Below are 15,210 nucleotides of genomic sequence, written 5' to 3'. Positions count from 1 at the left end.
AGACCCGCCAAGCACCAGCCAAGTAAGTCTAAAGTCAACACATGCTACAAGATAGGCGCTCCGAGTTACTATTCTATACCAGTTCGATGCTAACAGCCTCAGAACCGGACAACGGCCATTGTTCCTCTGACTGAGTGGGCACCCGAAGCTAAGTATAGGCTTTTAGTAGTAGTTGTAGTTTAGTGAGTAGAGTTTGTGCATGAGTATAATTAACTGTGTGTGTAAATAAATGGGCATTGATTTCAAATTTACTAACTGGTGTATCGAGTCTTTGGTCAGTATTCGGTTTTGAACCTTGTGGCGGTATTGAAAGGATACCTGGCGACTCTTGAGCTAGCATAATTAAGGAGAGCATAACGAGGAACAAGTGAATACTCACAAAGAGCTCGTATGAAAATGTCAGAATAAATTGCACGCTGTACACTTGCTCTGATGGTTGGAGTGGAAGCTCCAAGCGGAAATTCAGACGATCCATCTTCCCATCCAGATTTTGATCTTCTTCCAATGCCTATGAAAAGAAAATGTCACTTAAAACAATTTTATTTTCTATCACAAGTTTTTATAGAAAAAAAAATCTAATTCAAAGGCAAATAAAACAGGTCATCTTATAAATAGAACTGAACAGCAAGAAAAGAGTAAGAAAGGAATCAGAGGCAAAAATAATCAACCTTGTATAGAACTTGATTACTTGATTACTAGTGATAGTTCTGTCGAGTGTGCAAACTCAATATTAATCAATTTGTTATTCATTAGACCATAAGACGATAAGACATAGGAGCAGAATTAGGCCACTCGGCCCATCGAGTCTGCTCCGCCATTCAATCACGGCTAATGTTTTCTCATCCCCATTATCCTGCCTCACCCCATAACCCCTGATCCCCTCATTAATCAAGAACCTATCTGTCTCTGTCTTAAAGACACTCAGTGATTTGGCCTCCACAACCTTCTGCGGCAAAGAGTTCCACAGATTCACCACCCTCTGGCTGAAGAAATTCCTCCTCATCTTTGTTTTAAACGATCGTCCCTTTAGTCTGAGATGGTGTCCTCTGGTTCTAGTTTTTCCTACAAGTGGGAACATCCTCTCCACGTCCACTCTATCCAGGCCTCGCATTAAATCTGTTTTGTTTTAAGTTGAAGATTGGTGATTTCTTCAGAATCACACCATCAGACCATTCTGGATATATCAAGCAAAAAGTAATGATATATTACCAAAGAGTAATATAACACAGGCAACAAGTTTATAATTGCACAACACTATTTTAATCCTGCACAGATCCACCAATCTCCAACTTCCCACCTCTGCTATCCAGCCAAACTGAAAACATGCATGTCCTTGAGCATGGCACCAGCAGAATATTTTGAATGTTATATTAAAATTGATTTTTGTGGGAACTGATTTTAAATAACTCCGTTTTAAAAACTTTGGTGATAGTTTCAGAACGCTTTTGACAATATCCCACATCAGATATTAGCATATAAAATAAAAGTGCATGGGATTGGGGGTAGTGTATTGAAAGGGATAGAAAACTGGTTGGCAGACAGGAAACAAAGGTAGGAATAAGCGGGTCTTTTTCCAAAAGGCAGGCAGTGACTAGTGGGGTACTGTAGGGATCAGTGCTGGGACCCCAGCTATTCACAATATCTATTAATGGTTTAGATCAGGGAACGAAATGTAATACCTCCAAATTTGCAGGCGACACAAAGCTGGGTGGGAGGGTGAGTTGTGAGGAGGGTGCAAAGATGCTTCAGTGTGATCTGGATAAGCCAAGTGAGTGGGCAAATACATGGCAGATGCAGCATATTGTGGATAAATGTGACGTCATCCACTTTGGTAGCAAAATCAGGAAAAATTTAGAGTACCCAATTCTTTTTTTTCCAATTAAAGGGCAATTTAGCGTAGCCAATTCACCTACCCTTTTTGGATTGTGGGGGTGAGACCCACGCAGACACAGGGAAAATGTGAAAACTTCACACAGACAGTGACCCGGGGCACGGGTCCTAGGCGCCGCCGTGAGGTAGCAGTGCTAACCACTGCACTACCGTGCCACTCCAAAAGATTATCTGTTTGGCTATAAATGGAGGGAGGAGAATATGCAAGAAGACCTGGGTGTCCTCATACATGTAAGCATACAAGTACAGCAAGTGTAAAAGAAGGCAAATGGTATGTTGGTCTTCCTGGTGAGAGGATTAGAGTACAGGCGCAAGGATGTATTCCTGCAATTATACATGACCTTGGTGAGACCACACCTGTGTGCTGGTCTCCATATCCAAGGAAGGAGTTTCTTGCTATAGAGGAGTGCAGCAAAGGTTTGCCATTCCTGGGATAGCGGGACTGTCATATGAGGAGAAATTGAGTCGGTTAGGATTATATCTCCCCGCCCCCCCCCCCCCCCACCCCCCCCCATTCCCCCCCCCCCCCCCCCCCACCCCCACTGTGAGACTAGCTGTCTCGCTCTAATATGCAGATTTGCCAAAAAGTGATCCCGCCCACAATGGGCGGGATTTACATTGCAAAGTCTTGCGAGATCACATTGGATCTCGCGAGGTGTTGTGAGCCGGATCGATCCCATGAGCGGGGTCTTCCAGCTTTTATCGGCCACATTGCGCCAAGGTGAGCTGCTTTTCAGGTGCATCGTGGCCATTGGATTGCGCCCTATATGTTTTCAAGAAGGAGTTAGATATATGTAGTAGCATGAGGGATCACTGAGGAGGCTTCTTGTAGAACAAAGAATTTTATTGGAATCAACAATGAAATCTAACTATACGCAGGCTTTTACTCGACTCCTGGGTCCACACTACCCAGCCCCGTGCTTTGTCCCTATAGGTCGGGATTCGCGCTCCGAGCGGGTCACGTGGCCCTCAAAACATCAGCCGTTAAAAGGGGCTAGGTTACCACAATCTTGGGCGAAAGAGTTCAACGGATTTGGGGAGAAAGGCGGGAACAGACTATTGAGTTGGGTGATCAGCCATCATCATAATGAATGGTAGAGCAGGTTTGAGGGGCCGAATGGCCTACTCCCCTTCTCATTTTCTATGTTTCGTAAACTAGGCAATATACATTACTTGAATCAGTTATTCATGGTCAGAAAGCAGATGACATGTTTAAATTGAGCAGAAATATGCCTGAAAGTGCAGGTAAAATTAATAGAGGACATCACATTTGCTTGAACAATAAGTTAATATAATTGTGAGGATGTTTGTGCTTCAATTTACCAAGACTACTTTATCCTAGAATTTATCCTTTTTTCTGCTTTAATCACTAGTTTGCAAATAAATTAATTATCCATGAAAATTTGGTCTTTCAGGCCCATTTAGTAGAATAATAATTGCATAAATTCTAGTACTTACCACAAGCACAAAGCTAAATGATTTTGTAACTACAAATCCATGGTGAGCACAAACCAAAACGCCCAAACTATTTTTCTATTTACACATGAATAATGGATCTGCAATTGTATCTTTGTAATTGTCATACACGCATCAAATTGCAGATTTTACCATTTTTTTTTTTACCTGAAAGTACCACTGTAACACTGTTGACAAAGTAGACAAACCTTGGATATTAGCAGTTAAACAAAGATGATATGATCCCATAAAAGAAAAGACAAATGTAAAGTCCACTAACATCCAATACCAATCTAGCTTTTGGACTAAAAGCAATAAATTCTGGCCTTGCCAGCGCTTGCCTGAGAGTGAATAAAGTCCCTTTTTTTAAAACTCTGTGCTTATATTTTTGAAAGTATCCAAATCCACCTCTTTTCGTCTGAGTAAAAATGTTTTAAATTAGGTATTAATCTGGTGATCTTCATCTGAACCCTTTCCAGACTCTGAGTATTCCTCACTAGCACGGTGCTAAATTGACCAAACCAATCTAGCAATTCAACAATCAACTTTGTTCAGGCCCTGTGAGCCACCAGGAGCAGCGGAATGGTGTACCATCACTTTCTGTAACTTTGTGGTCCAGCACATCCTTCACTCCTCAATCATCCTCAAGCCACACAACCAATCTGCTCTAATGGAGTATCAAAGGATGAGTCAGAAGCAAGATGTGATATACTGCAGAACGAGCAACAAACTTCATGAAGCCAACACACTATGCTAGCTGCATGCTTCATACCAAAAGCAACATGCTATAAACAGAGTGATATCAATTCACTAATAACCTGTTCATTAATTCTCAGCATGGATTACAAGAGAACCTCTTGGTTCCAGCCCTCACTGCAGCCCTGATCCAGACACAGATGCAAGAACTCAATGCTAGTGAAGGGAAGAGAATCAACAACCTTGATATCAAGGCAGCGTCTGAGTGAGAAGTGTCCCAATCAAATCTCTCCTTAATTGGCTCCTTCCGCCTGCCTCCATACTTGCCCCCATTTGGGGACAGAGCCCCATCAAAACCAAAGACAAAACTCAGCAGTCGCTGCTAATATACCTGATATAAAGGCTGTTATCAAAGAACCATCATCACCACCAAAGTTCGTTCTAAATTATTTTTGGTGAGATCAACCTGTTGAATTCAATGCACAAAATCTTTTTAATCTTTTGTTACGACACCCTGGGCTAGTGTGCGGTCAATTCCAGTCCACTTGACCCGGTGTCCAACACAACTGAAATTAACTTTTAATTTTAAAAATATCCAAAGTCTTTGGTCTTTAGCTGTTCAATAACTACAGTCATCAGGTTTGTAAATTTAAAGACAATTAACCTTTATTAATAACAAGACTATCATTAATTAGACAGCAAATACAACTGATTAACTATTATCTAATTCTTAACCATCCTACAAGCAGTGGGCAGCCAATTAAGGGGAGATAATGGCCTGTTGTCAGAGACCAACCAGAATTTTTCAGTCAGCCTGGGGCCCACACAGCATGGCAACAAGTCAGTTGCCTGGAGGGCAGCCTGTTGGTGGCAGGCTGGCGGGGCGAGGACTTCTGGCAGGCTTTGAGGCCATCACTGACTGCCAGGCCACAGCTGCGTCCATAGATCACCCTGTGGAGGCGCTTCCCTTCACAATGATGGCCTGGCTACTCTAGTCATTTTAACAGAAATGTTTTTTAAATTGCTGAATGGGACCTCAAGATGGAGGCACACCATCGCTCTCAACTGAATCAGCAGGCTGCAGTTCCTTCAAAGAGAGCCTCCAGCTTCGAGAGCCTGGCCACTATCATTAATTGAACAGTGAGCCCATCCTCTGGCCCAACTGGCCAATTCAGGGAAAATTGCTACTGGGTGACTGTTTCCATAATGCAGCTTTGGGATCTGACCAGTTAAGTTTTTTGATACTCATGAATTAATCTAGTAGGTGTGAAAAATATTTTAAAATTTAACATTAAGGTGCCAGTTATGCTTGAAATATTGCATTTACATAAATTTAATAACTTACTGTCACTAATGGGAATCGAAGGTTGTCCCCTTGGAGATTATTAAAGTTCTCAAACGTGCTCCAAGCCACAAAGTCCCCACTTGTGCTGGTTCCAACAATCATCAAAACTTGGTACTGGAATTTAACATTTGGCTGTTCTTCATACGTGCTTATTTTTAACCAAAAACCTATGGTTAAAAAAAATCAGGTTACCTAAAGAACATATATTCATTTATACATAAACTTAAAATGATAGACTTGCATCTAGCATACCTCTTTCAAACTACAAAGCATCACATGTTAATATATTCTATTTTAAAATTGCAGCATTAGGTTAAATATTGTATGCTTAAAGGAACAAATTGTTGACAGAGATGTGCTGAGCAGTCGCACATCAGGTGGCTCTCCTCCAGAAAACAATAAAATAGGCACTGTTGCCAGAATTTATCCTGGAAAATTGGACTCAATCATTCCCTCACCCACAAAGATAGCAGAGAGGAAAATAATGCCAGGAAGCAGCAGCTCGAGAGTCCGCAGGGAAGCCAGAAACTGTGGAAAAGGAAAAGGGCAGCGAGCAAGCGCGTCAGCGGACTCACAAGCCCCCCCCCAACCAGGAGATGGTTGGAAGGCATTCCTAACTAAGGAACTAACCACGATGAAGGACGGGATTAAGGCGGAGATTCAAACGGAAGTCAAGGTGGCAGTGGCAGTGGCGGAGGTGCTGGCTGCCATGCAGATGGTGCTCAACAGGATGGGAGGGAGGCTGGAAGTCCAAGGAAAATACAGGAACTGGATTTCCAAGTTTCCCCAAGCTGCCGGAAATTGACAGTGCCCACAGGTCACTCTGACCAAAGGCCAGTGCCGGGAGCAGCCAAGGGCAATCATAGCCAAGCTGCAGAGATACCAAGATCGGGAGAGGATTCTGCACTGGGCTCGACAGACGAAGGCAAGCAGCTGGGAGGGAGACAAAATACGGGTACACCAGGACATTGGGGCATACTTGGCAAAGCGCAGGGCCGAATTCAACCATGCAAGTGGTTAGATTTAGGATGTTATTCCCAGTCAGGCTCTGGGTTACATACCAGAACATGGAGCAGACACGGACTAGTTCATCGGTACAAAAGGACGAGACAAATGGCAAATGAGGCAGCTGTGAGGAAGACACAGAGAAAGCAACGGAAAATGGAACACTTTTGCGTCGGACTGCACTGCCTCCTACGAGTAAGGGAACTAGCTCATAGGAAGGAAGGGGTGAGGGCAGCAGAGCACAGTGGTGGGTGAGGAGGGGACAGAGAGGGCATAAGAGGGGGTCAGATCAATCACGGGAGGGGGGGGCCATCACACTAGCGCAAAAGGCTAACGCCAGAAAGTATAAGAGAGACGGGAGCCATGGTGGATGTTTCACCAGGGAGAGAGTGTCCGCGAGGTGGGCGGGGAAGATAGAAACGAGGGATGGGGAAGGTTAGAGGGAGTTGGAAGGGGGAAATCAAAACCATGGGAGGAACACTGTGTTAAGGGGGTGAAGGGCTCGAGACTGGCTTCAGCAGGTCAAGTTCGGAAATGTGGAACAGGATGGCACCTTAAGAAGCCATTTTGGAGGATCCGTAAACAAAGGGAAAAATGGGGTGCAGGGGCTCACCCACATGGTGTAGACACAGTTGGCAGCCATGTTGGGTGTCTCCTGGACAAAGAGAAACCCTGGAGCGGAGGGACCCAGCCTCATGGTGAGAATGGTTACCGTGGTCATGTTAGATGGTTCCCTAACAAAGGAAAACCCTTGAGTGGAGGGACACATCTACAACGAAGTATGGTTGATCTCGCAGGAAAGGGGGCCCCCCGAAACCCCTGGCTGCCTCATGAGAAGGGGCAACTGGAAAGTAATCTAGGTGCCCCGAACCCTCTCACGTAGTCATATGTCGGATGTCATCAGTACCTGCATCAACAGAGTGCATCTCCTGGTGCAATTCGAGATCTCCATGGCAACCATCCCATTTCTGTTGTCCTCGGTACACTGGCATGCCAGCGCATCAGATTATACGCGGATGGACTCCTTCATTGTATGTTGAACTATGTGGAATTCAGCTGTCATCCCTGCCCAATATTCCTGCGATGCCATTGCAGCTCCAACATCTGACTTAAGACCGAGTCCAAAGGCTCATCATCTGACTGGGTCTCGGCAGAAACCCGGTCTTCAGCAGTCCTCCAGAGTGCTGGTGATGTTGGATGTCCCTGTATCCTCCTACCGTGGACCAGATTCTGTGCTGTGCTCACCAGATGATGACATCCAGACTGCTCCTGAACTACTTCCCACCAAAATGTGTGGCGCTGCGCTGGTGTTGGTGAGCTCTGTGATGGGTTTCCACCGGTGGTGTGCTCAGGATTCTGTTGAGGGGGCTGGAGAGAGCATACTGCTCCTGGTGTCCATGGGGCGCTTAGTGGAGGTGCCCATGAAAGGTGATAGAGATATTAGTGCATAGTAGCCGACTCAAAAGCATAACAATGCATTCACAGTATAATTGTCTGAGGATCAGCTGGTGCAAGATCCTCACTTGAGTCTACACCGCTGACCTCATTGTCGCTACAGGCACTGTCCCTCTCTGGTGAGCTCATCAGCATGCTCCTCATCGGGAGTGAGGAGGACCTGGAGTTCAGGCATCTGCCACCATTCTGCAACTTATTCCTTTTATTGTGGGTGAGCTTGTCCAGCATAAAGACAGTTGGAAAGAATGCAAGTAGAATGCATTCAAAGGCAAATGATAAGGATGCCTGCCTTGTGTGGGTACGGAATGGAGCCACTCACAGGATAAGTGCGCAAGGTACACAGAATATAAGCCCAGATGGATATGTGAAGATGTGTGTGAGATAGTGATGTCCTTTGAGTAAGCGGTGTGCTAGATTCCTGTGGATGGTCATCCTGTGAGGGGCTTTTGAGAGACAGTGGAGTGATGAGATGGTTGACTTCCCTTTGTGGAACACATGAGGTCATTCATCCTCTTCCTGCATGACTAAATTGCCTCTGTGCGGAACAGGTGCTCACCACAGCAGCCATCTCCTCCCAAGCCACATCTCCGATTATCACAGGAGTAGATCACCTCCCAGTGATCCTCGATGGTTGTTTTTTCGAAGTTGTCCCAGTGAGACGTCACTTAACTTGGACAATGCAGAACCTTTTGGTTTGGGGATCATCTCTCACCTGGAGCAGTCCTGGGATGAAGGCACTGAGAAATCAGTGTGCGGGTAAGGTTTAAATATGGCACCAGAGCGACGATCTGCTGAGGTCAAAGGCCACCTCCACATGAAACAACATGTTTCCTGTTAATGCGGTGAGAAGCAGGCAAATTGAGCACAAAAACCCACCATTGCAGCCAGCATTGAAAACACAACTTTTCCCACCCATCAGCAGACATGGTCTGTGGAGAGGACAATCTCACCCAATGTCATTTTCTTTGAGCTGGAGAACTGGCAACATCTTATAAAAGGTTAGCACTTTGAGTTCCTAACCCAATACAGATGTCAACATTTCCACGGGTACATGGAAGTATGAAAGTGTAAATGTGATTTATTTTGATTGAAAGCTTGTTTGTGTCACTGTAAAAAAAGTGTTAGATCAAACTGAACTTTTCAAAGTACTTTGTTTTAATTGAAGTACAACTAGAAATTGCTATTGTTTTACGAATGACTGCCCCATCGGAATCCAGCATGGTCCTGGCCCCAGATCCAGTAGGTCCAGTTTAGTTGAGAGTTCCTAGTTGTTTCCTGTGGCACTGATGCTCACGTTAGCAGTGCCAAGTCATTGGCATAAACAAATATCCGGGAGTTGGTGCAAGGGTGTTAGATATAGCGGTTGATAAAGGCCACATGAGCACCAATTTCTGTGGCACATCATTATTGAACATCTGTGTCCAGTTGCTCATCACCAAGATAGGCATGGAACTTAAAGCTGCATGTTAAGGTGCTGATAAGCTGCAGAGTTTTTTGACATTGATTGAAAGGTTCAGTAGCAGACATTCTTACCAGACAGAGCTGTTTGCTGATGACAAGTCAATGAAAACAGCTCCAGTCTTCAGCTGCTCCTTGAACCCTGCCTGGATGTTAGTAGTGCGTGCGACAGACTGGTCAGAGCAGCTTCTTCCTTCTCTAAAGGGTAGTTTCTGAACAGATTTTACCCCAGTTAAGGATTGCAGACAGGAGGGCAATAGGATAGTAGTTTTTTGGATCATGGGCAGGTTTTCCCACCTTTGAGTTGGAATGGCATCAGACTTCCAGAATTATCCCTGTATCAAGGAAGTTGGAATCTGTCCATGTGGTTCTGATTATTGACGAATTCTCGGTAGATGCTACCAATTCTGGTGACTTTCCCAGACTTGGTGCCTCTTCAGTGGTGATGGCTTGCTTGTGCAGTGGCTTTTTGGCAGAGAGAATTTTGGCAGCTTTCTCAGTGGTAATTGTTAACTTTGACTTGATTGGGAGGTGAACAGCAAGAGAAACTGCACTAACCTTTGGCACCTCATGTGGGACAGTGAGGCATCGCCAAGCCAGCAAACGAAGCTCTCATGCTGGAATATAGGAACCCAGGTTTTCAATGATTTCTCATTATCACATTAATTTGCCATCGCCTGGGGAATCCATGAGCGTTGTTTCTGTTTCTCAGTCTTGAGAGACATTAAAATCTGCAAGCAATCTCTCTCCCTTTCTCTCTCAACCCAGCCAATTACCGTCCTATCAGTCTACTCTCCATCATCAGCAAAGTGATGGAAGGAGTCATCAACAGTGCTATCAAGCGGCACTTACTCAGCAATAACCTGCTCACGGATGCTCAGTTTGGGTTTCGCCAGGGTCACTCGGCTCCCGACCTCATTACAGCCTTGATTCAAGCATGGATAAAAGAGCTGAATGCCAGCAGTGAGATGAGAGTGACTGCCTTTGACATCAAGGCAGATTTTGACCGAGTATGGTATCTTTTCAAAAATATTTTATTCGAGGCATTTTCACATCTACACACAGAAAATCAGAAGAACAATACAACTCATAAACAACCACTCCGTGCCTGCCCCCCCAACGCCAACCCCCCACATCTCACGTTCCCCATTTTAACCCCCTTACCCCCCCAAACCCCACCCCACTTTGCTGACCCCTCAATCTTCCTTAAAGAAATCAATAAACGGCTTCCACATCCGGATGAACCCCTCTGCCAACCCCCTTAGAGCGAACTTGATCTTCTCCAGCCTCAGGAATTCTGCCAGGTTACTCCAGCATTCGCTGGCTCAGAGTCTCGCCACCCTAGCAAAACCTGTCTCCAGGCTATCAGAGAAGCAAAGTCCAAAACATCGGCTTCTCTCACCCCTTGGACTCCCGGGTCTTCCAACACCCCAGATATCGTCACCTCTGGACTCGGAACCACCTCCACACCCAGCACCTCGGACATCTTGTCCGGGAACCCCTGCAGAACCCCCTCAGTCTTGGACATGCCCAGAACATGTGGCTATGGTTCACAGGCCCCACCCGCAGACCACTCACACCTATTCTCTACCCACTTAAAAAACCTACTCATCCTCACCACTGTCATATGAGCCCTTTGCACCACTTTAAACTGGGTAGACTTAATTTTGCACATGGGGAGGATGCGTTCACCCTCCACAAGGCCTCCACCCATGTCTCAGCCCCCTCCTCCCAGCTCCTCTTCCCATTTACACTTAATGTCCCCCACCCGAGCACCCTCCCACACCATCAATTACTGATAGATATCCAACCCCTTCCCCTCCCCTATTTCATCCTTCAACAGCACCTTGTCCTGCAACCCAAGGGGTGCCAGCCCAGGAAAGAACAAAGAAAAGTACAGCACAGGAACAGGTCCTTCGGCCCTCCAAGCCTGCGCTGACCATGCTGCCCGTCCAAACTAAAATCTTCGACATCTCCCAGGTCCGTATCCCTCTATTCTCATCCAATTCATGTATTCGTCAAGATGCCGATTAAAATGTCACTATCGTAATGCAAGGATGGCAGCTCTCTCCTTACGAAGTCTCAAACCTGCTGATACTTAAAGCCGTTCCCCCTGGGCAACTCATACACTTCCTCCAGGTTCTCCAACCCTGCATATTTACCCCCGATAAACAAATCATCGAAGCGCTCAAACACACCTGCCGCTACTCCCTAAGCCTCGTATCCAGCCCGGCCAGCGCAAACCTATAGTTATTACAGATCGGCGCCCAAGCCAAGGCCCCAAATGCTGCCTCCACTGCCCCCACATGCTTAGAGTTGACACCATCACTTGGCTCACAGAGTATCTGGCCGGCGAGAACGGTAAAGGCGTCAACAAGGCCCTTAAACATGTACCCTGACATCAGACCACTTCCACCCGACCCCACACCGACCTCTCTCCTATGGTCCATTTCCTTACCATAGCAATGTTCGCCGCTCAGTAATAATGTCATATTCGGCAACACCAAAACCCTGCCACCCCCTCGCCCCCACTCCAAAAAGGCCTGTCGCACCCGTGGACTCTTCCCCGCCCAAACAAACCCAGAGATCAGCCTATTGACCTACCTAAAAAACAACTTTGAACAAAGATTGGGAGGTTCTGAAAAACAAACAAAAACCTCGGCAGCACCGTCATTTTCACTGTCTGCACCCACCCTGCCAGTGACTGCGGCAGCATATCCCACCTCCTAAAGTCCATCTTCATCTGCTCCACCAGCCGAGCCAAGTTTAGTTTATGCAACTGTGCCCAACTCCGCACCAGTTGGATACCCAAATACCTGAAGCTCACCCCCATCACCCTAAAGGGCAACTCCCCATGTCTCCTTTCCTGCCCTCTGGCATCAATCGGGAACTCCGCAATCTTTCCCATATTCAATTTGGCGTACCCCCCTTGACCTCTGCCATCTTTACCTGTGGCACCATGATGACTCTACTGCTCCAACTGGTCTTTCTTTCTCGCACTGCCCCTTGTCCACAGGTCCATGCACCAACCACACCAGAGGAATATTATCTTCCCGGGGACTCCTATACTTTTTGCCTTCAAATATTACACCTTTGGGAGGGAAAAGACCGAATAAACCCGCCTTGAGCGGGAGCTCCCAAATGTGCAACCACTCACTCCACGGCAGCCACTGGAAGTCGGCTGATTATGCTATCAAGAATCCTAGCTAAACTGGAGTCAATGAGAATGAGGGGAGCTTAGTGAGCCTGGTGGAACCCAAACTGAGCATCAGTGTGCAGGTTATTGCCATGTAAGTGACGCTTGATAGCACTGTTTATGACTCCTTCCATCAGTTTACTAATGATTTAGAGTAGATAGAAAGGGCGGTAATTGGCTGGGTCCTACTTTTTGTGTGCAAACACACCTGGGCAATTTTCCACATTGTCGGATAGATGCCAGTATTGTAGCTGTACTGGAACAGCTTGTCTAAGGGCGTGGCAAGTTTTAGAGAACAAGTCTTCAGTATTATTGTTGGAATATTGTCAGGATCCATAGTCTTTGCAGTATCCAGTTCCTTCAGCCGTTTTTTGATATCACATGGGGTGAATCGAATTGGCTGAAAACTGGCATCTGTGATGCTGGTGACTTCTGGAGGAGACCAAGATGGATCATCTTCTTAGCATTTCTGGCTGAAGGTTATTGCGAATGCTTCAGCCTTGTCTTTTACACAAATTTTTTGGGCTTCTCCATCATTGAAGATGGAGATATTTGTGGAGCCTCACCCTCCAGTGAGTTGTTTAATTGTTCACCACCATTCACACCTGGATATGGCAGGACTGCTGATCCTAGAGCTGATCCATTACGGGTTGCGGGATTATGTAGTGCCTCTAACATAATAAAACATCCCAATGTGCTTCACAGTGGCATCAACAACATTTAACATCTAGCTGCATAAGGAGATATCAGGACAGTTTGATCAAAGGGTAGGTTTTAAGAAGAGTCTTGTAATGAATGTAGGAAATTGTTATGCATTTTGGCCGCAATTCTCCAGCCATTGGGATTCTCTGTTCTGGCTGACAGCGCACCCTCTCCCCTGAGTTTCCCGGCAGCTTGGGTGGCTTCAGCGGGAAATCCCATTCACAAGCAGCAGGAATAGACAATCCCGTTGCCAGCGAACAGCGTGCCACCGAGAAGCACAGATCTGGGTGATGGGAGAATCCTGCCCTATATTTTACATTTGTTGCAGTAATGTTATTAAAAACTCTGGGTTCAAATACGTACGAGCAGTATGTCTGCTAAAGCTGTGATTAAGGAGTCAGAAAGGTGAGGTGATCATTGTTTTTAACCATTTACTTGTTTACAGAGAGATTTTTAATGGAACATTGTTTTTATTTTGGGAAATCAATGGAATATACATAATTTCTGAGGGATTATGTTTAGTCCTAACTAAACAGGACATGGGACATCTTCGTGGGAGGAGACGGAAGAATGTCTTATGATCTAATTAATGGGTGGAGCCAAGTCTGTCTGTAGTTTTGCAGTCTGCCCTAGGATTTTAAGTTTAACAGTAACAATACAGCTCTTCCACTGGCTCTGGAAAGGTTCTCTCTCAGGATTCTTCACAGAAACCATTTTGTCAGCAACAAACAAGGTAAGAGAAAATGGTGGGTCGCGCAGGTCAGCCAGTGTGGGTCATGCAGGTCGGCCAGCGTGGGTCACGCAAGTAGGCCGACGTGGGTCACGAAGGTTGGCTGGTTGGTAAAAATGGATCCCTGGAAAAAAAGTTTGAAGAACACTGGTCTAGTGAACCTCTTGTTACACTCTGCCCAGGTAAATATATCCTTTCTTTGGTAAGGATGTCAAAACTGTACACAGTATACCAAGTGTGGTCTCACGGGAGGCCCTATACAACTATGGTAAGTATTCCCCTCACAAACAGAAGTGATTGCAACTTATAATAGCTTCAAATGCACTCTTGAAAATACAATAAGTGCAGAAATTGTTAAGTTAGACCAAAATACAGTACCAGTGCTTGTTGATTTTAATCCAGAACTGCGTTTGTAGTCGCTCAAATTGACAAGTTTTAAGCGATAATGATGAGGATCATTCTACCCATCCACAATCTATCAAGGTTGACTCCGCCCCCCCCCCCCAAAAAAAACTGCAAGAGCAGCAGCAATAATAAACAACAATAACAAACATTAAGTCGACCTGGTTTTTAACTCGAACATTCGTAAGAAATTCTTTCCATTTGTAAAACAGTTTCAGAGATGCCCGCTAGCTAGGCCAATGGTGTACCCCTGGATTAAAATAAATCTCTCACCATGACTCCTGTAAGCAATCAAAAGCGGCGGAATGTACGTGAGCGCCAAAACTATCAACAAAAACAATGTGGTTTTGGTGAAAACGCTGGTTTTGTACCGGACCAGCGACGGATGCGAATAAATTTCGTAGATGGCCATTTTTAACGAAGCCGCCAATGAGTTAGTGCCGGGTTACCATAGCTTCCCCCCCCGGCAACGGACGCCAGGCACCGAGCAAGATGGCGGAGAGGGGGCGGTCCTGTTGTGACTGACGGGGATCTTGGCCAGCCACAGGACGATTCTTCCATCACGTGTCCCCGACCCGTCCAATCAGAGCGACAAAAAGGCGGGACTATTACTCCGTCCCTGCCTGCAGATATCAGCTCTTGCTCCCAGAATCACAGTGTGGTTCCAGCACAAGGAGGGCAATTTGGACCCTCGTGTGTGCGCGCTGGCTATCCTTCCTCTTCACTCATCTCTACTGAGTAGGACTGTACTCCTGTATGCTCCACCCGATGCCTGTGCCTATGTATTTACATTGTGTATTTATGTATGCCCTATGTTTTATTTCATGTATGGAGTGATCTCTCTGGATTGTACACGGAACAATACTTTCCACTGTA

General features: G+C 45.8%; 1 protein-coding gene across 1 annotated transcript in view; it reads right to left on the bottom strand.

The window, feature by feature from the left end:
- Positions 1–14,820, bottom strand: part of tmem231 (transmembrane protein 231) — a 35,818-nt gene extending 20,998 nt beyond the window's left edge. Inside the window, exons 1-3 of the mRNA XM_038806410.1 lie at positions 14,608–14,820; positions 5,387–5,553; positions 380–508 (exon numbers count right to left, since the gene is read on the bottom strand). Coding sequence (XP_038662338.1) covers positions 380–508; positions 5,387–5,553; positions 14,608–14,746 — 435 coding nt within the window. The 5' untranslated portion in view covers positions 14,747–14,820. The remainder of the gene's footprint in view (positions 1–379; positions 509–5,386; positions 5,554–14,607) is intronic.
- Positions 14,821–15,210: the final 390 nt, after the last annotated feature.

This window comes from Scyliorhinus canicula, chromosome 9, assembly GCF_902713615.1.
Source record: "Scyliorhinus canicula chromosome 9, sScyCan1.1, whole genome shotgun sequence".
NCBI lineage: Eukaryota > Metazoa > Chordata > Chondrichthyes > Carcharhiniformes > Scyliorhinidae > Scyliorhinus > Scyliorhinus canicula.
Note: the sequence above shows the minus strand (reverse complement) of the source record. Positions and strands in the feature narration are given on the sequence as shown.